Source organism: Narcine bancroftii, chromosome 3 (genome assembly GCF_036971445.1).
Source record: "Narcine bancroftii isolate sNarBan1 chromosome 3, sNarBan1.hap1, whole genome shotgun sequence".
NCBI classification, from domain to species: domain Eukaryota; kingdom Metazoa; phylum Chordata; class Chondrichthyes; order Torpediniformes; family Narcinidae; genus Narcine; species Narcine bancroftii.
In genome coordinates, this window is record NC_091471.1 from 247,636,602 (window position 1) to 247,664,434 (window position 27,833).

Below are 27,833 nucleotides of genomic sequence, written 5' to 3' on the forward strand. Positions count from 1 at the left end.
CTTTGATGTCCCACACTGAAGACTTGAATGCAAAGGTCCAGGGCACATACTGATGGAAGGTTGCACTGTCAGAGGTCAGACACATGACATGAAGAGGGCTTGAGGGATATCTACCACAGCCCTTTTCTCAACTATTATTTTGACTGTGGCCCCCTTAGGACCCTGCTCAAAGTTTATGGGCCCCCTTCCCTGTGAAACAGTCAAGTTTTGGTTTCTTACATACAGTAAACCCCTGGTATCTGATTTCAAGCAACCGCCAAAAGAAAATCAATTTTAAAAATTAAAATAAATAAGGTAGAAATAAGAAAGTTTAAAAATTATAAAAATAAACGTTCTCTGAAGTAGCACATGAACCTTTGGTGAAGATGGGAGCAAATATTCAGCCAGCAGAGGGCTTTGTTCGTAGCAGCTGTTTGAATAAAGTTGTGTGAAAGAGCAATGGTCCCGCCCAGAATGAAGAGCTGGTTGATGCCACTCACCGTTGGGGTGACTCCTTATACTTGCTTAGTTCAAGTCGCCCCAGTCAGATGCTTTATCTGTAAACTTGGAAGGGTGGGGGGGTTAATTATCTATAACGTTATTGTTTATCTTTCGGGCGGCTCCGTGGAGAGGGAGGAACCTGCAGATGCAGCGATGGTTAAATGTTTTCAAAGAATGTGACTGAAAATAAAGGAAAATGTTTTAAGGTTTAGATATTCATGCAAGTGAAGTTTGTCCAGTGTAAAGACAGTCTTTTAAACCGTATTCTTAATGTAGCTGTATTAGTTGGGCATTGTAACAGTAAGTCTCAAGCAACCAGAAAATTCACTTATCCAGGTGCTAGCTACCAAGAGTTTTACTGTACTTCTCTCCTACCGACCACATAAAAAACATTTACGTTAAGTGGGGTGAAAAGGGTTTTACTATGGCTTGTGATTCTGGAACAATCATACAAATAGGGGATCAATCTTATGAACATGTAAGAAATAAGAACACATGAACACACATATAGTTAAAGATTCTTTATACACAACCTTAAGCATAAACTTGAGGACATGAAAACAATAAAAAGAACTTTCAAAAAATCCTGACTATTTCGGTGTGTAAGACGGGTCCCCAATTTCAGCCTGAATTTCATGGTTTTATCATGGTGTCTCCCCACCCACCCCGCCTCATCAATTAGTCCAGTGGAATTACCCAATTGTCTGAATAGTTCCTTTGGCATTTAAGTTCATCTCATCATGGTCACTGAAAGCAAAATAAGTGACTCAGCGATGTAATTTCCACTTTTAGGAATCAATTCACTTATCTAATTTCTGTGATGTCTCAGTAATCATCAGTTTGAGTGTTGGCCGTCTCTCAAAGGGATTTGAAGCAATCCAAGGGTCTATCTTTCTCCTCTTTGTGCAAGTTGTTCCAGCTTGTTTGGCTTCATGCCTTCCTTTGAAAATCAAACACATGGGTGGGGAAGGGTTTTGCACAGATGTAATGAAGCCAGGCGAACAAGTGTCCCACCAAATACTGCCGACACTTCTTTTTGCCAAGGGACCCGTGGGTTAAATTATTTCTGGAAGTAACAAAAGTCAACTGTTAAAAAACGAAAGCACTTCTTACAAGAGTTAGCTCAAATGTTGGCTTAAATCTTATGAACATTACGTACCTTCGTCAATGAAAGAGACGTACATTCGCTGCCGACATGAAGACTCGAAGCAAAATGACATGAGAAATATAGAGTAAAACTTTTCGGATGCAGGCTTGTTCCGTGGAATTGAAATTGATAGAAGAAATGAGGAAAACTACGTGGAAGGCCGAAGCTGGTTTCCATGTCAATCTAACACCGTCACCATCGAAGCAAGTAAAACTCTGAAAACATTGTTAATTTTTCCACATTTACCTAGGTCATTCCAGGCAGTCTTCAAATGCCTCCAACCTTGAGAAACTCTCGCAACTAATCCGCAAACCCTAGCACCAGTCCTTTCCATCTCTCCCCCACCCGAAAAAAGTTTAATCCATTCAGTTTCCATACACCTTGCCCCCCCCCCCCCACATTAAGGTTCTCAGTCTGCGTCCCCACTTAAATGTGCAGTACCCCCCCCCCCCCCACCACCCCGAAGAGAACAGCCGATCTACCAGGTTTAAGTTAGAATTTTAGTTTAATTTGGACATCGTGTTCAGTACAGACATGTGGGCCAAAGGGCCTGTTCCTGTGCTGTTCTCTGCATCCCTCGGTCATATTGAGAGATTGACTGGCCCTCAATACTGGCAAAGAAAGAACCAAAAGGGAGTTGATGGGCATGTGTGAGAGAGAATAAATTCCAGGGAAGGAGAGGAGAATGAATGGTCGACTCCACTGAGAATTTGAGAATTGGTATTGGCCTAGTGAACTGAACATCCTCCTCTTGTGTTATTATAGGTAACAACAAGAACCAGAGACATTGAATAAATCTGCTTTGTCGTGCTCCTTAGTGCACGGGCTGATTGGAGACTCCTTTGGGTTAGAGATCAGCAGGGTCTCCAAATCTCCCAAATGGGTTTGAATTCTTCAGGAATCAAAGATTATTTTTCAAGGACATTGGTGCAAGCAAAACACCAGTATGGAAATGATTTGGATCCTAAAACCAGCACAGTTCTTTGAGAAGTTTCATTCATTGGTTTTGAAAAGGGCTGCTGGATGATTGGAGAGTCCCTTTTCTGAATGTACGAAGGCAAATGGAGCAGCACCTTGATGGGCATGTCAGCCATCCAATAAAAGGTGAAGATGGAGGAGGGTGGGTACGTCATTCGATCGCAAGCACGTGCGAGATGCACAATCACATTGGATGCCCAATGGCAGGAGCATGAGGGTGGGGCATCATGAATTTGGACACGGCCTGTGATCAATAGTACTCACTGGATGCACTGCCAAGTTGGATGACTAATGACAGGAGCTTGGGGGTAGGGTTTCATGAAGATGGGCATGCCTGAAGACCAGTAGAAAGGCTTATTTCATGAGATGATCAGGAATGCTATTGGTTAAGGTGGCCAGCCTGCTTCGCCGGCATGCCCGCTGCTTACCGTTGAGTGTTTCCAATGTTCCACAATCTCCTCCATTTTGGATAGTGGGTTAAAGATGAAATGGTCTCGAAATTCTGTCCAGTCCACTGTGATCGTCCCATCCTTATCCATACTGAGAGAGAGGAGAAATTGGCAGACAGTAACCCACCTTTTCATTTCCTCGAACATCTCTTCTATAATTCCACCACATACATTGTTGATCCCAGCACCAGTCGCATCTTTCCCTCTCTACCTTCTGGAGGGACTGCACCACCCAGGATTCCCTTGTCCACTCATCCCTTCCCACGACTGCGGGAGATGCTCCACTTGCGCCCACACCTCCTCCCTCACCATCATTTGGGGCCCCAAGCAGTCCTCCCAAGTGAAGCAACACCTCAGTTGTGAATCTGCAGGGGCCATCTACTGCTTCCATGGCTCCCGTTGTGGTCTCCTTCACATCGGAGAGACTGGATGCAGATTGGGTATCCTTCCATTGAGCACCTTGGCTCTGTCTGCATCAATAACAGGGACCTCCCAATAGCCACCCATTTCAATTCCACACCCCATTCCCATGCAGTATAGTCTATCCATGGCCCTCATGCACTGCCAAACTGAGGCCACCCCACAAATGGGAGAAGCAACACCTAAGATTTCGTATGGGCACTCTCCAACCAGATGGCATGAATATAGGCTTCTCTGGTTTCTGTTAGGCTCCTCCTGGGTCTCTTTCTCTTCTCTCTCTCTTTCTCTCCTCGCTCTTGTTTTCTCTCTCTCTAGCCACTTTCAGGTGCTAGAACGCAGATAATGTGCCGGCAGACGCAGCTAGGGAAGTGCAGCTGGGACGTTCAGGTGGCTGCGGAGAAGACGCCATTCTGTCGCCTAAACATACCGGCTGAAGGAGAGCCGCGTACGAGCGAACGCCAGGCTCCTGAGGACTGTGGCTGCAGTCACTGTTGCGTTCCCTTCCCCTCTCCAAGCCCTGTATCTCTTTTGAGATATCTTCAGATCTTTAATTTTGACCTCTTATTTATGTCAGCATTTAATTGTGCCAACTTTGGCAGCCCTGCCTTTAGCTGTGAAGGTTCTGAGTTTTGAAAGCAATGTATTATTTTTTACTGAGTTTTTGGTTATGTAATTTAATGCTCCAAAGTATTTTTTTTTAAACCGAATAAACGCTTTGCGATGTTAAAGTCACGAATTAAACGTAAGGCACTGTTGTTAAATTGTTACCTACCTGATGGCGAAAGAAACAATATTTAATAGGGTATTAAATTTTCTATTAAATATCTAAGAAGGATTGTGTCTTAGGCTGCATTCACGATGCTGCCTTCAGGGGCAATGGGGATTCTCCGAGCCGGAGAATATACCTACCTGAGGAGAGTTAGGTAAGTGCTCCTCGGGGCTGTGTTCTCCACTTTCAGGTGGCCACCCAACAGTCGCATTGGGTAGAATAGGCGGCTTTACAGTCAGGTATTCTGGCCACCTGAAAGCGGCTTCACTCTCCCCCAATCCTTGTCACCGTTCATCCAGCTCCCCGCCCCTTTCCCACTCCATACAGAGAAATACCCCCCTCCCTATCACATCTCAGCTATTTTCTCCTGCCCTCCACCTTTATCCACCTGTGATGCCGTGCCTGTGTGTCCACCTCCCTCCTCTTTCCCTACCTCTTATTCTGGCCCCTGCCTAGTTTCTACTCGTACCTTGACGAAGGGCTCAGGCCCGATACATTGGTCATACCCCTTTGCTTCTAATGGACGCTGTGTGACTTGCTACATTTCTCCAGCACTTTTGTGCGTTGCACGTCAATCACAGCGCATGCAAACTTGCCTGTTTAAACCCACCTTTACATTTTCAAGAGCAGAAATTGCTGAAATGGCCCCACACTGTGGGAGGGGCAGACCTGAGGGAGTGCCGCACTGTCAGAGGGGCAGACCTGAGGGAGTGCCGCACTGTCAGAGGGGCAGACCTGAGGGAGTGCCGCACTGTCAGAGGGGCAGACCTGAGGGAGTGCCGCACTGTCAGAGGGGCAGACCTGAGGGAGTGCCGCACTGTCAGAGGGGCAGACCTGAGGGAGTGCCGCACTGTCAGAGGGGCAGACCTGAGGGAGTGCCGCACTGTCAGAGGGGCAGACCTGAGGGAGTGCCGCACTGTCAGAGGGGCAGACCTGAGGGAGTGCCGCACTGTCAGAGGGGCAGACCTGAGGGAGTGCCGCACTGTCAGAGGGGCAGACCTGAGGGAGTGCCGCACTGTCAGAGGGGCAGACCTGAGGGAGTGCCGCACTGTCAGAGGGGCAGACCTGAGGGAGTGCCGCACTGTCAGAGGGGCAGACCTGAGGGAGTGCCGCACTGTCAGAGGGGCAGACCTGAGGGAGTGCCGCACTGTCAGAGGGGCAGACCTGAGGGAGTGCCGCACTGTCAGAGGGGCAGACCTGAGGGAGTGCCGCACTGTCAGAGGGGCAGACCTGAGGGAGTGCCGCACTGTCAGAGGGGCAGACCTGAGGGAGTGCCGCACTGTCAGAGGGGCAGACCTGAGGGAGTGCCGCACTGTCAGAGGGGCAGACCTGAGGGAGTGCCGCACTGTCAGAGGGGCAGACCTGAGGGAGTGCCGCACTGTCAGAGGGGCAGACCTGAGGGAGTGCCGCACTGTCAGAGGGGCAGACCTGAGGGAGTGCCGCACTGTCAGAGGGGCAGACCTGAGGGAGTGCCGCACTGTCAGAGGGGCAGACCTGAGGGAGTGCCGCACTGTCAGAGGGGCAGACCTGAGGGAGTGCCGCACTGTCAGAGGGGCAGACCTGAGGGAGTGCCGCACTGTCAGAGGGGCAGACCTGAGGGAGTGCCGCACTGTCAGAGGGGCAGACCTGAGGGAGTGCCGCACTGTCAGAGGGGCAGACCTGAGGGAGTGCCGCACTGTCAGAGGGGCAGACCTGAGGGAGTGCCGCACTGTCAGAGGGGCAGACCTGAGGGAGTGCCGCACTGTCAGAGGGGCAGACCTGAGGGAGTGCCGCACTGTCAGAGGGGCAGACCTGAGGGAGTGCCGCACTGTCAGAGGGGCAGACCTGAGGGAGTGCCGCACTGTCAGAGGGGCAGACCTGAGGGAGTGCCGCACTGTCAGAGGGGCAGACCTGAGGGAGTGCCGCACTGTCAGAGGGGCAGACCTGAGGGAGTGCCGCACTGTCAGAGGGGCAGACCTGAGGGAGTGCCGCACTGTCAGAGGGGCAGACCTGAGGGAGTGCCGCACTGTCAGAGGGGCAGACCTGAGGGAGTGCCGCACTGTCAGAGGGGCAGACCTGAGGGAGTGCCGCACTGTCAGAGGGGCAGACCTGAGGGAGTGCCGCACTGTCAGAGGGGCAGACCTGAGGGAGTGCCGCACTGTCAGAGGGGCAGACCTGAGGGAGTGCCGCACTGTCAGAGGGGCAGACCTGAGGGAGTGCCGCACTGTCAGAGGGGCAGACCTGAGGGAGTGCCGCACTGTCAGAGGGGCAGACCTGAGGGAGTGCCGCACTGTCAGAGGGGCAGACCTGAGGGAGTGCCGAACTGTCAGAGGGGCAGACCTGAGGGAGTGCCGCACTGTCAGAGGGGCAGACCTGAGGGAGTGCCGCACTGTCAGAGGGGCAGACCTGAGGGAGTGCCGCACTGTCAGAGGGGCAGACCTGAGGGAGTGCCGCACTGTCAGAGGGGCAGACCTGAGGGAGTGCCGCACTGTCAGAGGGGCAGACCTGAGGGAGTGCCGCACTGTCAGAGGGGCAGACCTGAGGGAGTGCCGCACTGTCAGAGGGGCAGACCTGAGGGAGTGCCGCACTGTCAGAGGGGCAGACCTGAGGGAGTGCCGCACTGTCAGAGGGGCAGACCTGAGGGAGTGCCGCACTGTCAGAGGGGCAGACCTGAGGGAGTGCCGCACTGTCAGAGGGGCAGACCTGAGGGAGTGCCGCACTGTCAGAGGGGCAGACCTGAGGGAGTGCCGCACTGTCAGAGGGGCAGACCTGAGGGAGTGCCGCACTGTCAGAGGGGCAGACCTGAGGGAGTGCCGCACTGTCAGAGGGGCAGACCTGAGGGAGTGCCGCACTGTCAGAGGGGCAGACCTGAGGGAGTGCCGCACTGTCAGAGGGGCAGACCTGAGGGAGTGCCGCACTGTCAGAGGGGCAGACCTGAGGGAGTGCCGCACTGTCAGAGGGGCAGACCTGAGGGAGTGCCGCACTGTCAGAGGGGCAGACCTGAGGGAGTGCCGCACTGTCAGAGGGGCAGACCTGAGGGAGTGCCGCACTGTCAGAGGGGCAGACCTGAGGGAGTGCCGCACTGTCAGAGGGGCAGACCTGAGGGAGTGCCGCACTGTCAGAGGGGCAGACCTGAGGGAGTGCCGCACTGTCAGAGGGGCAGACCTGAGGGAGTGCCGCACTGTCAGAGGGGCAGACCTGAGGGAGTGCCGCACTGTCAGAGGGGCAGACCTGAGGGAGTGCCGCACTGCCAGAGGGGCAGTACTGAGGGAGTGCCGCACTGTCAGAGGGGCAGTACTGAGGGAGTGCCGCACTGCCAGAGGGGCAGTACTGAGGGAGTGCCGCACTGTCAGAGGGGCAGTACTGAGGGAGTGCCGCACTGACTGAGGGAGTGCCGCACTGTCAGAGGGGCAGTACTGAGGGAGTGCCGCACTGTCAGAGGGGCAGTACTGAGGGAGTGCCGCACTGTCAGAGGGGCAGTACTGAGGGAGTGCCGCACTGTCGGAGGGGCAGTACTGAGGGAGTGCCGCACTGTGGGAGGGGCAGTACTGAGGGAGTGCCGCACTGTCGGAGGGGCAGTACTGAGGGAGTGCCGCACTGTCGGTGGGGCAGGACTGAGGGAGTGCCGCACTGTGGGAGGGGCAGTACTGAGGGAGTGCCGCACTGTCAGAGGGGCAGTACTGAGGGAGTGCCCCACTGTCAGAGGGGCAGTACTGAGGGAGTGCCGCACTGTCGGAGGGGCAGTACTGAGGGAGTGCTGTACTGTCGGAGCTGCTGCCTCATAGATGAAACATAATACTGGTGAATACAAAGGTTCCCACAGCTACTGTTGGAAGATAGCCAGGGGACATAGCACCATCCTACGTTTCTGGCCATTTCTGTCATTGCTAGTAGATACCGAGATAGCTCGTATTTGTGAGTCAGGTTGGGGTAGGAAATGAGAGAGTAGGTCTTGGGGAATTCAGCCACATGCCCCATTGTGTGAGATGGAATGAGTGGAACCCTGCCCACTCTGTCTTACCTGAGCAAGATCTTCTCAGCTTGCTTGAGTGTGATCGTAATACCGAGGTTCAACAAAGCCTGCTGTACCTCAGAAGCATCAATCTCACCTGGTCAAAAATGCAAAAACAACAAAGAGTAGAAAAGCTTGATTAGGCCAGATCAGATGCTTTTCCAGTCCAGTTCAATCCCTCTATGCCTCCCTTCAACAGACAGTAAAATCCGCATTATCCAGCACCTGTGGGGATTATGGATGCAAGATATGTGAATTTTCCGGTTACCTGAGATGCCTAACGAATACACCTGCATTAAGAATAAACAATTTAAAAACAGTGCAAAATGTAATTTGGAAAAAAATATTCAGTATTGTAGTCTTTAATTATTCAAAGTTCACTTTAATCAGGTAATTCCGTAACTTATACTGTTTAAGTTTAAATCCCAGTTGCTGGCGCTGAAACAGCGTTGCGTTAACCGCTGCACTGACCATGCTGCCATCATCATTAATTCCTTGCCCCATGTGTACAGATAAAGGTTTACTAATTTATGTAATATTAATAAAGATAGAGGCTCTTATTCTGCAGGGAGAGGTTTCCCCAGCGGCATCAGCTGGCTCTTCATCCTGGGTGCCGCCATTTTATTCAAACCCAACTTTATTAAAACTGTTGTGGGTGGGGCACGACTGGGGTGCTCCGCTGGCTGAATGTTCACCAAGGAGCTGTGTGTGACTTCTTTTACAATTCACTTTTACAATTTTAATCTTTTATTGACGTTTTGATTTATTCTTGTTTGTTGAAAATATTATTTCTTTATTTCGTTCCTCTTTTTTTTCACCAATTGCTTGAATTCTGGATACTGGGGAGGTTACTGAACCAAACCGCGAGCAGATGGGAGCCAACTATATTGACAGGTCACCAATCAGACTAGGTCAGAGAAGCAAATTTCCTTTCACCATGGGATCGTCATGGCATTTCATCGCCAGCAATACAGATGATTATTAATATTTTTCTGCAATACCAGAGTTCATTTGTTCTTCTACCAGCTCTAAGAGCAATCCCAACAGTCCCATTCTCCAATCTGTTAACCGACAACCTATTCAAATTCATTATCATCCGAATGTACACGTACAACCAAATGAAAGTGTTTCTCTGGACGACACTTCGCAGGCAAGCACACACACAGACACACACACAGACACACACACAGACACACACACAGACACACACACAGACACACACACAGACACACACACAGACACACACACAGACACACACACAGACACACACACAGACACACACACAGACACACACACAGACACACACACACACACTAATGCATGCGCACAATACCTAATAATCATATTTATACATAGAAATGCAATACAAAACAAACATATAAATATCATAAAATCCCCAATATCCAGAATTCAGAAATCAACAGCCTCAAGCAACCAGCAAAAAAATAAAATCGAGGAAAATAAATAGGTTTAAAAAAAAACAGAAGTTTGCATTCCAAGTTTCTTCTGAAATTAAAAGCTGTGGGTCCTGTTCCCAGGCTATTTTAAAATTTTATCTGAGGGAGCCTCTCTTATTCCCAACAACATGCCATAGATGTTAGATATTGGACCGTTATAGAAAGGTTGTAAATTAAAAATTACATCAATTAAATTCTTATCAGTCCTCTTAGAAAATGTAATTGAGATCGTAAAAATTCTCTAATCTGTAGATAACGAAAAAAATGAGTCCGTATTTCACTGAAAGTTGTTCAAAGGAAGCGAGAATCCCCTCGACAAATAAATCTTTAAAACATTTAATGCCCAATCTATACCATTCTTCCAACAGGAAGTTTAAAACTGGCCACCTCACTGTCAGTCCACGCAACTTGCAATCTCAAGCAACTGGAAAATTCACTTATCCGGCATCTACCAATCCCCAGGGATTTTACTGTATGTTGGAATAAATTACTCGTTTCATTAAGTTTTCATGATTCTGTTCATTAATCTCACAGCCTGCAGGAAGAAGCGATTTCCCAGCGTGGCTGCCCGGATTATGTTAGCCCTACACCAGTGGTTCTCAAACTTTTCTTGTCACAGCTGGGTTGGATCCCAGGGACATTTGGCCAATTCCTGCTCCATGAACCCCCTGTCAGGACGCCCTCATTTGTAGGCTCCCCTCCAATTCACACAGCACTGGAAACATTGATCGGGGTGAATCCTCGACTCTGCACCAAACTTTGCAGTTTAAACACCTTCATTGCAAGACCAGAACCAGTTCAAGGAGGCAGCTCAATCTTCCTGCAAGCGCTTAGTCATTTAATGCTGTCCCAACTCCAGAATAAACTTTTAGGAAAGAGGTTTGGAAGCAGAATCAGATTCTTTGAAATAGTGACAATAAAACTGAGTGACTGAGACAGGGCCCTGACCTTACTGACTAGTTGGGCAGCCTAGAGCCCTATTGTGTTCATGTCTTCCCTCGAGTAGATACTTGAAAAAGGGAAACATGGTATTCATGGGAATAGAAGAGAGAATGGGAGTGATTGGGGTAAGCCTCACAGTGCCAGAGAACCTGGTTCAATCCTGACCGACTGCTGTCGGAGTTTGCACGGTATCCCTGTGACTGCGTGGGTTTCCTCCTACATCTCAAAAATAGGGAGGTCAGTTGATTAACTGACTGCAGGAAGGTATGAGAATTGGGTTTGAGGGAAAATGGGATCAGGGATGATTCTTGACGGTCAGTATGGACAGGGAGGACCGAAAGGTCTGTTTCTGTGCTGTATCTTTCCCTGACTGTCCAGTTATTGGGGTGAAGCACGATTTACATCACTGATACCATCATGGTTGCGGTCGAGGCTGTTAAACATCAGCTTGAGTTTCCTCTCGTGTTGCCGCAAGTACTCGGTGAACTCCGTCAGATCCAGCTGTCCGTCCCGATTAGTGTCTCCCGATCGCAGGATCTCCTGGGAGGAGAGAACAGAGGGAATGAGAAAAAAAAATCTCAATTTCCATAAGAACTTCAGAAATAGGAGCAGGAGTCGGCCATCCGGCCCGTCGAGCCTGGTCCAACCTTCAATGAGATTTGATGGTCGGCTCATCCCCACCTACCTGCAATTCCTCCACATCCCTTAATTCCCCTACTATGTACAAATCTATCCGACATTGTCTTAAATATATTTACTGAATTTGCCTTCACTGGGCAATGAATTCATAGTTTCACCACCCTCTGGGCAAAGCAGTTCATCCTCATCTCCGTCCTAAATCTACCACCTTAAATCTTGAGGAAATGTATCCAGTCCTGGTCTCCCCCACCAATGGAAACAACTTACCTACCTCTATCTTATCTACGTCTTTCATAATTTTATATATTGATTCCTTCTAATTCCTCTAAATTCCACTGAGTATAGTCCCAGATGATTCAATCTCTCCTTCATAGGCCAACCCCCTCATCCTGGGCTCCCGGGCAGGAGGGGGGGGACCTCGGGCTCCCGGGCAGGAGGGGGGGGACCTCGGGCTCCCGGGCAGGAGGGGGGGGACCTCGGGCTCCCGGGCAGGAGGGGGGGGACCTCGGGCTCCCGGGCAGGAGGGGGGGGACCTCGGGCTCCCGGGCAGGAGGGGGGGGACCTCGGGCTCCCGGGCAGGAGGGGGGGGACCTCGGGCTCCCGGGCAGGAGGGGGGGGACCTCGGGCTCCCGGGCAGGAGGGGGGGGACCTCGGGCTCCCGGGCAGGAGGGGGGGGACCTCGGGCTCCCGGGCAGGAGGGGGGGGACCTCGGGCTCCCGGGCAGGAGGGGGGGGACCTCGGGCTCCCGGGCAGGAGGGGGGGGACCTCGGGCTCCCGGGCAGGAGGGGGGGGACCTCGGGCTCCCGGGCAGGAGGGGGGGGACCTCGGGCTCCCGGGCAGGAGGGGGGGGACCTCGGGCTCCCGGGCAGGAGGGGGGGGGACCTCGGGCTCCCGGGCAGGAGGGGGGGGACCTCGGGCTCCCGGGCAGGAGGGGGGGGACCTCGGGCTCCCGGGCAGGAGGGGGGGGACCTCGGGCTCCCGGGCAGGAGGGGGGGGACCTCGGGCTCCCGGGCAGGAGGGGGGGGACCTCGGGCTCCCGGGCAGGAGGGAGGGGACCTCGGGCTCCCGGGCAGGAGGGGGGGGACCTCGGGCTCCCGGGCAGGAGGGGGGGGACCTCGGGCTCCCGGGCAGGAGGGGGGGGACCTCGGGCTCCCGGGCAGGAGGGGGGGGACCTCGGGCTCCCGGGCAGGAGGGGGGGGACATCGGGCTCCCGGGCAGGAGGGGGGGGACCTCGGGCTCCCGGGCAGGAGGGGGGGGACCTCGGGCTCCCGGGCAGGAGGGGGGGGACCTCGGGCTCCCGGGCAGGAGGGGGGGGACCTCGGGCTCCCGGGCAGGAGGGGGGGGACCTCGGGCTCCCGGGCAGGAGGGGGGGGACCTCGGGCTCCCGGGCAGGAGGGGGGGGACCTCGGGCTCCCGGGCAGGAGGGGGGGGACCTCGGGCTCCCGGGCAGGAGGGGGGGGACCTCGGGCTCCCGGGCAGGAGGGGGGGGACCTCGGGCTCCCGGGCAGGAGGGGGGGGACCTCGGGCTCCCGGGCAGGAGGGGGGGGACCTCGGGCTCCCGGGCAGGAGGGGGGGGACCTCGGGCTCCCGGGCAGGAGGGGGGGGACCTCGGGCTCCCGGGCAGGAGGGGGGGGACCTCGGGCTCCCGGGCAGGAGGGGGGGGACCTCGGGCTCCCGGGCAGGAGGGGGGGGACCTCGGGCTCCCGGGCAGGAGGGGGGGGACCTCGGGCTCCCGGGCAGGAGGGGGGGGACCTCGGGCTCCCGGGCAGGAGGGGGGGGACCTCGGGCTCCCGGGCAGGAGGGGGGGCACCTCGGGCTCCCGGGCAGGAGGGGGGGGACCTCGGGCTCCCGGGCAGGAGGGGGGGGACCTCGGGCTCCCGGGCAGGAGGGGGGGGACCTCGGGCTCCCGGGCAGGAGGGGGGGGACCTCGGGCTCCCGGGCAGGAGGGGGGGGACCTCGGGCTCCCGGGCAGGAGGGGGGGGACCTCGGGCTCCCGGGCAGGAGGGGGGGGACCTCGGGCTCCCGGGCAGGAGGGGGGGGACCTCGGGCTCCCGGGCAGGAGGGGGGGGACCTCGGGCTCCCGGGCAGGAGGGGGGGGGACCTCGGGCTCCCGGGCAGGAGGGAGGGGACCTCGGGCTCCCGGGCAGGAGGGGGGGGACCTCGGGCTCCCGGGCAGGAGGGGGGGGACCTCGGGCTCCCGGGCAGGAGGGGGGGGACCTCGGGCTCCCGGGCAGGAGGGGGGGGACCTCGGGCTCCCGGGCAGGAGGGGGGGGACCTCGGGCTCCCGGGCAGGAGGGGGGGGACCTCGGGCTCCCGGGCAGGAGGGGGGGGACCTCGGGCTCCCGGGCAGGAGGGGGGGGACCTCGGGCTCCCGGGCAGGAGGGGGGGGACCTCGGGCTCCCGGGCAGGAGGGGGGGGACCTCGGGCTCCCGGGCAGGAGGGGGGGGACCTCGGGCTCCCGGGCAGGAGGGGGGGGACCTCGGGCTCCCGGGCAGGAGGGGGGGGACCTCGGGCTCCCGGGCAGGAGGGGGGGGACCTCGGGCTCCCGGGCAGGAGGGGGGGGACCTCGGGCTCCCGGGGAGGAGGGGGGGGACCTCGGGCTCCCGGGCAGGAGGGGGGGGACCTCGGGCTCCCGGGCAGGAGGGGGGGGACCTCGGGCTCCCGGGCAGGAGGGGGGGGACCTCGGGCTCCCGGGCAGGAGGGGGGGGACCTCGGGCTCCCGGGCAGGAGGGGGGGGACCTCGGGCTCCCGGGCAGGAGGGGGGGACCTCGGGCTCCCGGGCAGGAGGGGGGGGACCTCGGGCTCCCGGGCAGGAGGGGGGGGACCTCGGGCTCCCGGGCAGGAGGGGGGGGACCTCGGGCTCCCGGGCAGGAGGGGTGGACCTCGGGCTCCCGGGCAGGAGGGGGGGACCTCGGGCTCCCGGGCAGGAGGGGGGGACCTCGGGCTCCCGGGCAGGAGGGGGGGGACCTCGGGCTCCCGGGCAGGAGGGGGGGGACCTCGGGCTCCCGGGCAGGAGGGGGGGGACCTCGGGCTCCCGGGCAGGAGGGGGGGGACCTCGGGCTCCCGGGCAGGAGGGGGGGGGGACCTCGGGCTCCCGGGCAGGCGGGGGGGGACCTCGGGCTCCCGGGCAGGAGGGGGGGGACCTCTGGCTCCGGGCAGGAGGGGGGGGGACCTCGGGCTCCCGGGCAAGAGGGGGGGGGACCTCGGGCTCCCGGGCAAGAGGGGGGGGGACCTCGGGCTCCCGGGCAAGAGGGGGGGGGACCTCGGGCTCCCGGGCAAGAGGGGGGGGGACCTCGGGCTCCCGGGCAGGCGGGGGGGGACCTCTGGCTCCGGGCAGGAGGGGGGGGGACCTCGGGCTCCCGGGCAAGAGGGGGGGGGGACCTCGGGCTCCCGGGCAAGAGGGGGGGGGACCTCGGGCTCCCGGGCAAGAGGGGGGGGGACCTCGGGCTCCCGGGCAGGCGGGGGGGGACCTCGGGCTCCCGGGCAGGAGGGGGGGGACCTCGGGCTCCTAGCAAAGAGGGGGGACCTCGGACTCTACAATTCTTTCGACCCCAAAAGTCAATCAACCCCCCTGGCATTTTTCAACCCCTTTGATAGTCCCATGAACCCTATTAGTCAATATCAACCACTTTGGAGATTCCTAATATGTTTTTTAACATAACGTCACTTTATTCTATTCAACCAAGGGTGGGGCGGGGGACAAAGTCTGGCGGGGGGGCTTACTAAAACAGCCAAAGGGCCTGGGTGGTAGTTAAGTCTGCCACAAGGGAACAAAGCTGCAGGGTTCTCCTTGACTTGAACCCACAACCTCCTGAAGTAAAGCCCATGATTAACCACTGATCTGGTAAGGCTCCACCTTTGTTACTCCCTCCTTTCAAGTACTGGGAAATCACAGCAGTTGGTGCTTTTCCCCCAGAATTCTGGAGCTGGGGGCATTATTCTTATTCAGAAGTATGATGGGGGGACCTTCGTAGAGCATTTTTAACATTTACAGGCCTGGACAGAGTAGATGTGGGAAAGTTGTGTCCCATGGTAGGGGAGTAGAGGACAAAAAGGCCCAGCTCCACGATTGAAGAGCACCCGTTTAAAACAGAGATGTGGAGGAATTTCTTCAGCCAGAGAGGGGTGAACCTCTGGGATTTGTGATCATGGGTGGCTGTGGAGGCCAGTGTATTTAAGGCAGGGGGGGGGGGGCCTTGGGCTCCCGGGTAGGAGATTGAATAGACAGGGTATCAAAGGTTATGGGGAAAAGGACGAGGGTTGAGTGTGAGAATGGATCAGCTCGTAATGAAATGGCGGAGCAGACTCGATGGGCCGACAGCTGACTTATGCTCCACTATTTTGTGGCCTTCAGTGAAGGGAGTTTATTTTGAGAGCAGTCCATCTGGAGATCTCGTACCTTTCCGCCAGCTCTACACTCACAGAGCCAAACCCCTCCCCTCCCCCCAATTCATTCTCACCTCTCCTGTCATCTGATCCATATCCAATTAACACCTTCAGTTTGTTGGTCTACACTCCGCCCCCTGCCGTTTCTTTTAACTCAGGCACCTGCCTGCTTTTCATTCGTGCCTTGAAGAAGGACTCAGAGCTAAATATATCTTTACCTCCTACGGACGCCATGAGACTGGCCGGGTTTGCCCAGCATTTCTGTGTTTTTACAACAATCACAGTGTCTGCAGACTTGTGTTTCACCCTATGCATGACACAAAGCAATTGAAACACAAAAGGGCTGGAGAAACTCAGCAGGTGTGAGACAAGAAGAAGATCTCCAGCCCTTTTGTGCATCAACTAAATCACTGTCTGGAAGGCTGACGGCAAAAGTCTGCATGCCAAACTGCATGAGTTTTTCGAGCTCTCCTGGGTCCAAGGAAAGCTGCCTCAGGACCTTCATGATGCCATCATCATCACCCTGTACAAAAACAAAGGCGAGAAATCAGACTGCTCAAACTACAGGGGAATCACGTTGCTCTCCATTGCAGGCAAAATCTTCGCTAGGATTCTCCTAAATAGAATAATACCTAGTGTCGCCGAGAATATTCTCCCAGAATCACAGTGCGGCTTTCGCGCAAACAGAGGAACTACTGACATGGTCTTTGCCCTCAGACAGCTCCAAGAAAAGTGCAGAGAACAAAACAAAGGACTCTACATCACCTTTGTTGACCTCACCAAAGCCTTCGACACCGTGAGCAGGAAAGGGCTTTGGCAAATACTAGAGCACCTCGGATGCCCCCCAAAGTTCCTCAACATGGTTCTCCAACTGCACGAAAACCAACAAGGTCGGGTCAGATACAACAATGAGCTCTCTGAACCCTTCTCCATTAACAATGGCGTGAAGCAAGGCTGCATTCTTGCACCAACCCTCTTTTCAATCTTCTTCAGCATGATGCTGAAACAAGCCATGAAAGACCTCAACAATGAAGATGCTGTTTACATCCGGTACCGCATGGATGGCAGTCTCTTCAATCTGAGGCGCCTGCAAGCTCACACCAAGACACAAGAGCAACTTGTCCGTGAACTACTCTTTGCAGACGATGCCGCTTTAGTTGCCCATTCAGAGCCAGCTCTTCAGCGCTTGACGTCCTGTTTTGCGGAAACTGCCAAAATGTTTGGCCTGGAAGTCAGCCTGAAGAAAACTGAGGTCTTCCATCAGCCAGCTCCCCACCATGACTACCAGCCCCCCCACCATGACTACCAGCCCCCCCACCATGACTACCAGCCCCCCCACCATGACTACCAGCCCACCCACCATGACTACCAGCCCCCCCACCATGACTACCAGCCCCCCCACCATGACTACCAGCCCCCCCACCATGACTACCAGCCCCCCCACCATGACTACCAGCCCCCCCACCATGACTACCAGCCCCCCCACCATGACTACCAGCCCCCCCACCATGACTACCAGCCCCCCCACCATGACTACCAGCCCCCCCACCATGACTACTAGCCCCCCCACCATGACTACTAGCCCCCCCACCATGACTACCAGCCCCCCCACCATGACTACCAGCCCCCCCACCATGACTACCAGCCCCCCCACCATGACTACCAGCCCCCCCACCATGACTACCAGCCCCCCCACCATGATTACCAGCCCCCCCCACCATGACTACCAGCCCCCCCCACCATGACTACCAGCCCCCCCACATCTCCATCGGGCACACAAAACACAAAACTATCTCGGCTGCACCATTTCATCGGATGCAAGGATCGACAACAAGATAAACAACAGACTCGCCAAGGCAAATAGCGCCTTTGGAAGACTACACAAAAGAGTCTGGAAAAGCAACCAACTGAAAAACCTCACAAAGATTAGCGTATACAGAGCCGTTGTCATACCCACACTCCTGTTCGGCTCCGAATCATGGGTCCTCTACCGGCATCATCTACGACTCCTAGAACGCTTCCACCAGCGTTGTCTCCGCTCCATACTCAACATTCATTGGAGCGACTTCTTCCCTAACATCGAAGTACTCGAGATGGCAGAGGCCAACAGCATCGAATCCATGCTGTTGAAGATCCAACTGCGCTGGGTAGGTCACGTCTCCAGAATGGAGGACCATCGCCTTCCCAAGATCGTGTTATATGGCAAGCTCTCCACTGGCCACCGTGACAGAGGTGCACCAAAGAAGAGGTACAAGGACTGCCTAAAGAAATCTCTTGGTGCCTGCCACATTGACCACCGCCAATGGGCTGATATCGCCTCAAACCGTGCATCTTGGTGCCTCACAGTTCAGCAGGCAGCAACCTCCTTTGAAGACCGCAGAGCCCACCTCACTGACAAAAGGCAAAGGAGGAAAAACCCAACACCCAACCCCAACCAACCAATTTTCCCTTGCAACCGTGTCTGCCTGTCCCGCATTGGAATTGTCAGCCACAAATGAGCCTGCAGCTGACGTGGATATTACCCTTCCATAAATCTTCGTCCGCGAAGCCAAGCCAAAGAAAAGAAATCACTGTGTCTGCAGCCTTTCATTCCAGAGATTGATTGCAATTACCAGAGGCGCCATTTGAGGGCGCCCTTGCCTCACTTATCATTCAGAGCTTGGGTGAATCCAACAGAGAGGTGCAGAGAGACTCAGTAGGTCACACAGGGTTAAACGAGAGGTTCTGCAGGCGCTGGGGTCCAGAGCGAAGAGGGGCTGCAGGCATTGGGGTCCGGAGCGAAGAGGGTCCGCAGGCGCTGGGGTCCGGAGCGAAGAGGGTCCGCAGGCGCTGGGGTCCGGAGCAAAGAGGGTCCGCAGGCGCTGGGGTCCGGAGCGAAGAGGGTCCGCAGGCGCTGGGGTCCGGAGCGAAGTGCAAACTCAGCAGGTCACACAACATCCACAGGAAGCTCAAGGCATTCAAAGTTTCGGGCCTGAGCCATTCTTCAGGAGGGCCGAAAAATTTGACACGTCCAAATACAAAAAGGTGGTGGGGGGAGGGGGGGTGGGGGTGGTGAGGGAGAGAAAGAGGAGAAGCACCGGTCAGCAGGTGGATGGAGAAGAGATGGGGGCAAGGGTAGCGGCCTGAGAAGGTAGCAAGAAGCAGGAAGGAAAAGGCCTGGGGAGCAGGAGAAAGGCAGACAGAGGGATGTGAGAGAGAGAGGGAAGAAGGTTACCAGAAATTAAAGGTCTGGTTGCCAAGATTGCCAAGATGGAATTTTAATTTTTTGAATTTAGACAGGCCCTTCCAGCCCGTGCCGACCAGTTCCACCCAAATGAATGGCAACCCCCCCCCACCCCCTCAGTAATGGTGGGAGGAAACCGGAGAAAACCCAGACAGACATGGGGAGAATGTGCATATTCCTTGCAGACAGTGACACGGTTGGCGTAGTGGTTAACACAACACCTTTGCAGCGCCAGCAAACGGGGACTGTAAGGAGTTTGTACGTTCTCCCCATGTCTGCGTGGGCTTTTTACAGTGGCCCCGGTTTCATCCCACCACTTGAAACATTCCGGGGGTGTAGGTTAAAGCGGTGTAAATTGGGCGGCACACACTCGTGGGCCAAAATGGCCTGTTACTGTGCTGTATGTCTAAATTTTAAAAACAAAATTAAAAAAAAGTTGTTGTCCCATCTTCAGATGCTCACTGCCTCGTTGAGGTCCATTGAGCAGAGATTCCACAACCACCTCATGATCACTGATGGTGGGATAGGGTTACTCGGGAGGTGTTAACCCAGCCTCCACGCACTGCGTGTGAGGGCCCCGGCCTCAACCTGGTGGCAATGGCCTCGGGGGGGGGGGGGATGGGGGGGGTGGGGGTGGGGATCCACCTGGCAATCCTCCCACAGGTTCCCAGATCATCACTCCATGATCTCCGAGGCGTGGAACCCTCAATCCTCTTCTAGAAGCCATAACCCTTTGAAACCAGCCTGGCCTTTATCCCACATGAACTTGTGCTGAATCAACACTTCATCTTCAATGGACAACGGAGTAACCAGCATCTCCAAGAGTTACAGTAACGAACCTTGGAGTCACAAAGTCTCGGACCGCGAGGTGGCGCAGTTAATGTAATGGAGGTTGTAGGTTAATTGGGTTTGGGGGCCGGAAGGGCCTGTTCCCGTGATGTATGTATAAATTTTTAAAAAATTCTTACACTGGTCTGTACAATATCCACTCACCAATTCAAATCTGTTATGCTTGCCACATCACCATCAGCTCCCCACAGGTTCTACCGCCCACCCTCACACGAGGGGCATTTCAGTGACCAGTTAATTTGGAATATTGTGTGCAGTCTTGGTGACAGAAAGATATCAATAAGATTGAAAGAGGGCAGAGGAGATTTACTAGGATGTTGCCCAGACTTCAGAAACTGAGTTACAGGGAAAGGTTAAACAGGTTAGGTCTATTTCCTGGGGTGGAGAAGCATGAGGGGAGATTTGACTGAGGTATTTAAAATTATGAAGGGTATAGACAGAGTAAAGGTAGCTTGGCTTTTTCCACTGAGGGTGGGTGAGATTACAAACCTGAGAACAAGTGTTAAGAGTGAAAGGGGAAAAGTTTAGGGGGAACATGAGAGGGAACTTCTTACCACAGAGAGTGCTGGGAGTGTGGAACAAGCTGCCAGCTGAAGTGGTGAAGGTGGGCTCAGCTTTAAGAAGAACTTGGACAGGTACATGGATGGGAGAAGTATCACAGGCACACTCCACGAGGTCAGAATTTAACCTGGGTCACTGCGGCTGCAGCACCGGGCAAACACATCATGTCTGCAATTCCTGTGGGGTCGGGGAGCATGTAGCACCAAAAAGTGATCTGCGAACCGCGTTCACCTTTGACCACGACAGTGCGTCAGCCACAAACACTGTTATTGCTAGCCAAAGTTATATTGTCTGCCTAACTGATGGGTCAGCCACTCTCAAATCACTGATTGCCCCACCCCACCAGGATCTCCTCCCCTGTCAAATCTGCCTCGTGTGACATTTCAAACCATGGCTGAGTTCTCCAGGCTGACAGTGCTGAGATAGTTTACATTCGGTCAGGGATTGGTCACAGCTAAAAGTGGACGCAAAGTGATTCCACATCTGTGCCCATCGTCCGTGCACTCACTGGGATTACAGCAGTATGCACACTAGATCCTTCCACATTCTCACAACCCTTGTATGTTGAGTTGCCTGGCATTTATGGCCAGTCTAATAAATCAGGAGATTGCAGTGCAAGGTTGGGCCCTCTTGCAACTTCACACTCCAGAGGACTGCATTCCAAAATTATTATTCACTGCACTGTTATCAGGGATTATCGCCCCTCCCCCCTCCCCCCCCCCCCAAACACTGTGTGCCACTCCCTTCGACACACACAATCTGCTGCAGGAAATTTCCAGGTCTTGGAGCATCAGTGAGGATTAAGAATGGTCAACATTTTGGGCTGGAAACCTTCATCGACTTTTTACCTTCACAAATCCTGTGCCCCACTGCCCCTCTGATGGTGAGGCACTCCCTCAGTACTGCCCCTCTGACAGTACAACACCCCCTCAGTACTGCCCCCTTCCGCTGTGTCCAGTGGAGCCCTCATGAACTGCAAATCTCCAACAGCATTAATCTCCAGCAGATTAGGTCTGGTTCCAAATTCCATCATCCACTCTCTTTTGATGCATCTCCTGGCACTCCCTGAGAAATGCTCCTCTGACAGTGCGGCACTCCCTCAGTACTGCCCCTCTAACAGTATAACACTCCCTCAGTACTGCCCCTCTGACAGTGAGGCACTCCCTCAGTACTGCCCCTCTGACAATACAACATCCCCTCAGTACTGCCCCATTCCGCTGTGTCCAGTGGAGCCCTCATGAACTGCAAATCTCCAACAGCACCTCTCCCACAGAATCCTCCAACAGTGAATGTCTGTTGGAGAGAGCGCCACCACTAACTGTGCCTCTGAAGGCCATGAACCTAATCCATGTTCTGCCAGTCCCACCCCAGAGACCGTGTAGAATTCCTTCAGAATCTCTCGGACATCATCTGAAACTCTTGAACTTCAGTCTCTGTGATGAGAGTTGAAAATGTAACTCTTTGGTGATTGTAGGAGATTTTAAGTCTACGCATTGACTGGGACTCCCATACTGTAAAAGGGCAGGATGGCTTGGAGTTTGTCAAATGTGTTCAGGAATATTTTCTGGGAATATTTCAGTACCAAATGGAGAGAGTGTAATATAGGATCTCCTATTAGGGAATGAGACAGGTGACAGAATTATGTGCTGGGAAACATTTTGCGTCCAGCGATCATAATGATGTTAGTTTCAGTTAATTTTGAATAAGGATGGTGTGGTCCTCAGGTTGAGAATCTGAAGTGGAGAAAGGTCATCTTTGCGGAAATGAGAAAGGATCCAGACACCATGGATCGGGCGAAGTTGTTTTCGGGTAAGGATGTGTGAGGTAAGAGGAAGGTCTTCAGATGTGAAGTTTTGAGAGGACAGAGTTTGCATGTTCCTGCCAGGATTAAAGGCAAAGTAAACAGGCATAGGGAACCTTGGTTTTGGAGGGATATTGGAGATCTAGTGAAGACATAGAGAGAAGTGATTCACAGAAACAGGTAACATGGAGCAAATGAGACATTTGTGAAGTGTAAAAAATGCAAGAAAAAAACTTAAGAAAGCTAAATGAGACGCGAGGTTGCTTTGGCAGACAATGTGATAGAAAATCCTAAAGGTTTCTACAGGAATATTAAGAGCAAAAGGATAGTAAGGGACAAAATTCGTCCACTTGAAGATCAGAGTAGTTAGCTATGTATGGAGACAAAAGAGATGGGGGGTAGATTTCAAATGGTTTTTTTGCATCAGTATGCACTCAGAAAACTGAGGGAAGTAAGGAAAACAAGCAGTGAGGTCATGGAATGTCTTCTGATTAAAGAGGAGGAGGTGGTTGCTGTCTTAAAGCAAATAAAGGTGGATAAATCCCCAGGGCCTGACAAGATAATCCCTCAGACCTTGAGGGAGGCTATTGTTGAAAATGGCAGGGGATCTGACAGAAATATTTAAATTGTCCTTGGCCATAGGTGAGGTGCCGGAGATTTGGAGGGTAACTCATGTTGTTCCATTGTTTAAAAAAAGGCTCCAAAAGTAATCCAGGAAACTATAGGCCGGTGAGCCTGATGTCAGTCATAGGCAAAATTATTGGGAGGTGTTCGAAGAGATCTGGATAGCCAGGGACTTATCAGGGAAAGTCAACATTGGCTTTGTGCATAATTGGTCATGTTTTGAGAAGGTTACCGGGAAAATTGTTGAAGGAAAGGCTGTGGATGTTGTCTACATGGACTTTAGTAAGGTCTTTGACAAGGTCCAATACAAGTTAATAAACTGAATTCGACATTGGCTGTACAGGGCAAGCCAGAAAGTGATAGTGGATGATTGTTTCTCAGACTGGAGGCCAGTGACTAGTGGTGTGCCTCAGGGATCAGCGCTGGGACCATTGTTTGTTTGTCATCTATCTCAATAATAATGTGGTAAATTGGAATGGCAAGTTTGCAGGTGACACTAAAATTGGAGGTGTTGTGAACAGCAAGGAAGCCTTTCAAAGCTTGCAAAGGGATCTGGACCAGCTAGAAAAACAGGCTGAAAGATAGCAGATGCAGACAAATGTGAGGTGTTGCATTTTGGCAGGACAAACCAAGGTAGAACAAACATAGTAAATGGTCAGGCACTGAGAAGTTTGGTAGAACAGAGGGATCTGGGAATACAGATACACAATTCCCTGAAAGTGGCATCACAGGTGGATAGGGTTGTAAAAAGAGCTTTTGGCACATTGACCTTCATAAATCAAAGTAATGAGTATAGGAGCTGAGATGTTATGGTAAAGTTGTATAAAACATTGGTGAGGCCAAATTTGGAGTATTGTGTGCAGTTTTGGACACTGAACTACAGGAAGGATATCAATAAGATAGAAAGAGGGCAGAAATGATTTACTAGGATGTTGTGGGAAGTTCAGGAACTGAGTTACAGGGAAAGGTTAAACAGGTTTGAACTTTATTCCCTTGTCATAGAAGAATAAGGGAAGATTTGATAGAGGTATTTAAAATTATGAGGGGGATTGTGTGGAATGAGCTGCCAGCTGAAATGGTGAATGCGGGCTCAATTTTAACATTTCAGAAAAAATTGGACAGGTACATGAATGGGAGGAGTATGGAGGGCTATGGATTAGGTGCAGTTCAGTATGTCTGGGCAGAATAATAGTTCGGTGCAGATTAAAAGGGCTGAAGGGCCTGTTTTCTGTGCTGCAATGTTCTACAGTTCTATCAGAGTTTCAAGAGACCCTGGTTCAACCCTGACTTCCGGTGCTATCTGTGTGGAGTTTGCACATTCTCCCTGCCATTGTGTGGGTTTCCTCCGATTGTTCTAGTGTCCACCCACATCCCAGTGACGTGCGGGCTTGAAGGTAAGTAGGTAAGTGGCAGGGTCTCAGAGCCGTGGGCAGAATAGGTTCATGGCGGGTTAATGAGGGCTCTCAAAAGTCTGACAATGTGTTCCTCCCCAATTGAACCTCAGAATTGAGGAATTTTCCTCCAGCGAAGATCTCATCTAATTTTCCACCTCAACTACTCTGTGTTGAACAAGCACGGTTGGTGCAGCCGTTAGCACAACGCTGTTGCAGCTCCAGCAATCGGGACCAGGGTTCGAATCCTGCGCTGTCTGTACTTTCTTGCCGTGTCTGCATGAGCTTTTCCCGGGGGGGCTCCAAATCCCTCCCTTCATTCAAAATGTATGGGGGTTGTAGGTTAATTGGGTGTAATTGGGCAGCATGGACTCGTGGGCCAAAATGGCCTGTTACCATGCTGTATGTCAAAATAAGTAAAGCATTCTTAAACTCAGCAAAACACTCATCTCAAGACTATCAGCAGGGAGTCTCCCTTGTTGCTTATTTGCTGAAAACACATTGGTTGAGAGGTCAGACTGTTGGTCATGCAGACACACCTTCTCCCACCCAACTCATGAAATCTTTACTGGCTGAATATGGCCCAAATTTTAATGGCACCTGGAACCCAACAAGTGAAGATAAGGCAGCAGAGGTTTCAAGGCCTCTCTTGTTTCAGGGCAAGAAAACAGCCAAGGGCAATGTAATGGGGGTGGAACGGTGCCAACTTGGTGATGAGGTAGATAAATAACACTGGACAACAAAGATTTTGCTTCCTGAACACTTTTGGGTGCATTTTATAGATTTTGAGCTGCTGATCATGAAAATCATCTTAAATTTTTCCTATCACGTACCGTTTTTAGATACAACTTATTACTGTGATTTCCCGTCATATATTAAATCTACTTCAAGCATATGGTTGAAAATTCATTTTCTGCATTCGCACTTCCCTGCTGATCTTGGTGCAGTCAGTGATGAACACGGTGAAAGGTTTCACCAGGACATTACAACTATGGAAAAGGGGCGTCAGGCCAACTGGAATCCATCATTTCTGGTTGACTATTGTTGGACACTGACATGAGAGGCATCAGATGCTGAGTACAAACGAAAATCAGCAGCAGAACGTTTTTAGCTCAGTTGAACTAACGCAACGTGTCAGCATCATTATGCGATTAAACTTGCTAAATTCAATAAAAGTTCACTTAATGTTCCTCCATGTGATGTGGCAAATCTGAAATTGTATTTGTGTTCAGCTTGAAGTTGTCTATCCTAATCCACAAATTTTTTTTCAGGAAGCAAACTTTTAGAAAAAAATTTGGTGTCTGGTATTATCCGAACCCCGAGGCCAAAGGATGTGTTCAATCAGGCTTGAGCTGTCAGTGTGGAGAGGGTGTTAATTTGTTGGGTCTGTGACAGGAATGGGAGGCATTGGCTTGGCGCTTTCTCACACTGACACAGAGGAAAGTTCTGCACAACAAGCACAGGGTGTCGAGTGATTGGAAGCAATTGCCACTGTGCAGGGCTGCATGAGCAACCTGACTTAAACACGGTGGCACAGTTAGTACAACACTGTTACAGCACCAGCAATCAGGACCCAGCGTTGCCTATAAGGAGCTTGTACGTTTTCCGCGTGTCTGTGTGGGTTTCCTCCCATTCAAATCATACCAGGTTCGTAGGTCAATTGGGCACCATGGACTGAAAGGACCTGTGGCTGTGCTGTCTATCTAAATTTAAATTTAATTAGTTAGACCCTGACTTAAGTCAAGTCTGTCCATCTATGAATCAGTGAGTCTGCATTCAAACAACCAGATCGCTCCTTTCCCTCCGTCTCCTTTCCTCCAGCTCTGCCAACCCACCCACCCCCTTCCCCCGATCAATTCTCTCCTTTCCTTTCCTATCCATGTCCAATTGTGGCCTTAATCAGGAAAGTCTGCAGACACTGTGATTGCAGTTCACACAAAAATACTGGAAAAACTTGGCAGGTCTTTGTGCAGCAAAGATACGTCACCAATGTTTCTGGCCTCAGCCCTTCGTCAAGGTATGGGCAACAGGTAGGCAGGCACCTGAATCAAATGATGATGGGGGGGGGGAGGAAGGGCAGGGGAGGAGCACAGGCCTAAAGGCAAGAGGCCACAAGTGGATATGGGTTGGGAGGGCAAAGAGGTGAGGTGATGGGGGAGGGTATAGCTCTCACAGGGGAGAGGTGGAGGAAAGGAGACCAAGGGATTGGGGTGTGGCCGAATGGAAACCACCAAGATTGAAGCTAATGTTATCCAGTTGGAGAGGGCCAAGTCAGAATTTAAGGGTGGCCCTGGTTTGGCAGTGCATGTCGGCGCAGGAGTGGGGTGCAGAATTGAAATGGTTGGCCTCTGGGAGATCCCTGCCATTGCTGTGGATAGAGCAAAGCGATCTCCCGGTCTACGTCCAGTCTCACCGATGTGGAGAAGGCCACAAGGGGAGCACCGGATGCAGTGGACTTGGAAGGGCTGTTTGGGGCCCAAATGGCGGTGAGGGAGGAAGTGTGGGCGTGGCATTTCCTTTGGCCCAGGGGGAGGTCCCAACACCAGCCTGAAGGCGAGCACTCAGCGGCACAAAGCCAGTTTCTTCCTCGCTGCCATCAGATACGTGAAAAATCAATGAACCAAAGATATTGCCTGATTTTTAATGCACTATAATTGTTATTTTATTTTTTATAGTAATGTTGTAAGATGGTTGTAATATGAATGTTTGCCCTGTGATGCTGCCACAAAACACTGAATTTCATGAGTTGTTCATGACAATAAACCCTGATTCTGAAGGTGGCTATTAGTGGGAAGGGAGGAGTGGACAGGGAGTCATGGAGGAAGGTGGGTAGGGGAGGAGAGTGGAAGATGTGTTTGATGGTGGGATTATGTAGTCGGTGAGGATAGATAATAGGTTGGATGCAGAGGCTGGTGGGGTGGTAGGTGAGGGCAAGGGAAATTCTACGTTCTGTTGCAGCTGGGTGTGGGGGGGGGGCCAGGGCAGATGAGCAGGAAATGGAGGAGATGCGAGTGAAGGCTGAGTTGATGGTGATGGATTGGGGAGGATGGTGAAGTGGAGGGTGGGTGGGTGGGGGGGGGGTAGGTGGAGGGTTGGAGAGGTCAGTGGGTGGAGGTGACAGGGAGGGATTTTGCTGTCTCTGAGAGAGGGAGGTCAGAGGGGATAGTAGGGGGTCAATGGGTTTGAGGATGTTGGGGGGAGGAGGATTAGGGGAGCATCGGAGCAGGGTAGGTGGAAGGTTGGGGGGGAAGACAGTAGGTTGGCATCCCTAGCAATTTTGAGTAAACTCCAAATATGGCTGTGCTCCTCCCCCACTCCTTCTCCCCCAGCCTATTTATTCAGGCGCCTGCCTGCTGTTTGCTTATACCTTGATGAAAGGCTCAGGCTCGAAACATTGGTTATAGATCTTTATCTCCCGTTGGCGCTGTGTGACCTGCTGAGTTCCTCCAGCATTTCTACGTTTTTACCGAATGTCCCAGCACTGACTGGTTGAGTATGTCACAGGATGGTCTCAGGGATGAAGGTACATGACCCCCTGAAAGAAGAGACCCAGTGGCACAGATTCATAGTTCCCTGAATGTCACATCAAAGGTAGACAGGGTGGTAATTCGACATTCTGGTTAGGGCACTGAGTGCAGGAGTTGAGACATCATGTTATGGATGTACAGGACATTAGTTTCTTTGGCTTGGCTTCGCGGACGAAGATTTATGGAGGGGGTAAAAAGT

General features: G+C 53.1%; 1 protein-coding gene across 1 annotated transcript in view; it reads right to left on the reverse strand.

Annotated features, from left to right (window-relative positions):
- LOC138758478 (mitochondrial adenyl nucleotide antiporter SLC25A24-like) overlaps nucleotides 1–27,833 on the reverse strand; it is a 58,921-nt gene that overhangs the window by 12,519 nt on the left and 18,569 nt on the right. Inside the window, exons 2-4 of the mRNA XM_069927437.1 lie at nucleotides 11,047–11,173; nucleotides 8,244–8,331; nucleotides 3,034–3,145 (exon numbers count right to left, since the gene is read on the reverse strand). Coding sequence (XP_069783538.1) covers nucleotides 3,034–3,145; nucleotides 8,244–8,331; nucleotides 11,047–11,173 — 327 coding nt within the window. The remainder of the gene's footprint in view (nucleotides 1–3,033; nucleotides 3,146–8,243; nucleotides 8,332–11,046; nucleotides 11,174–27,833) is intronic.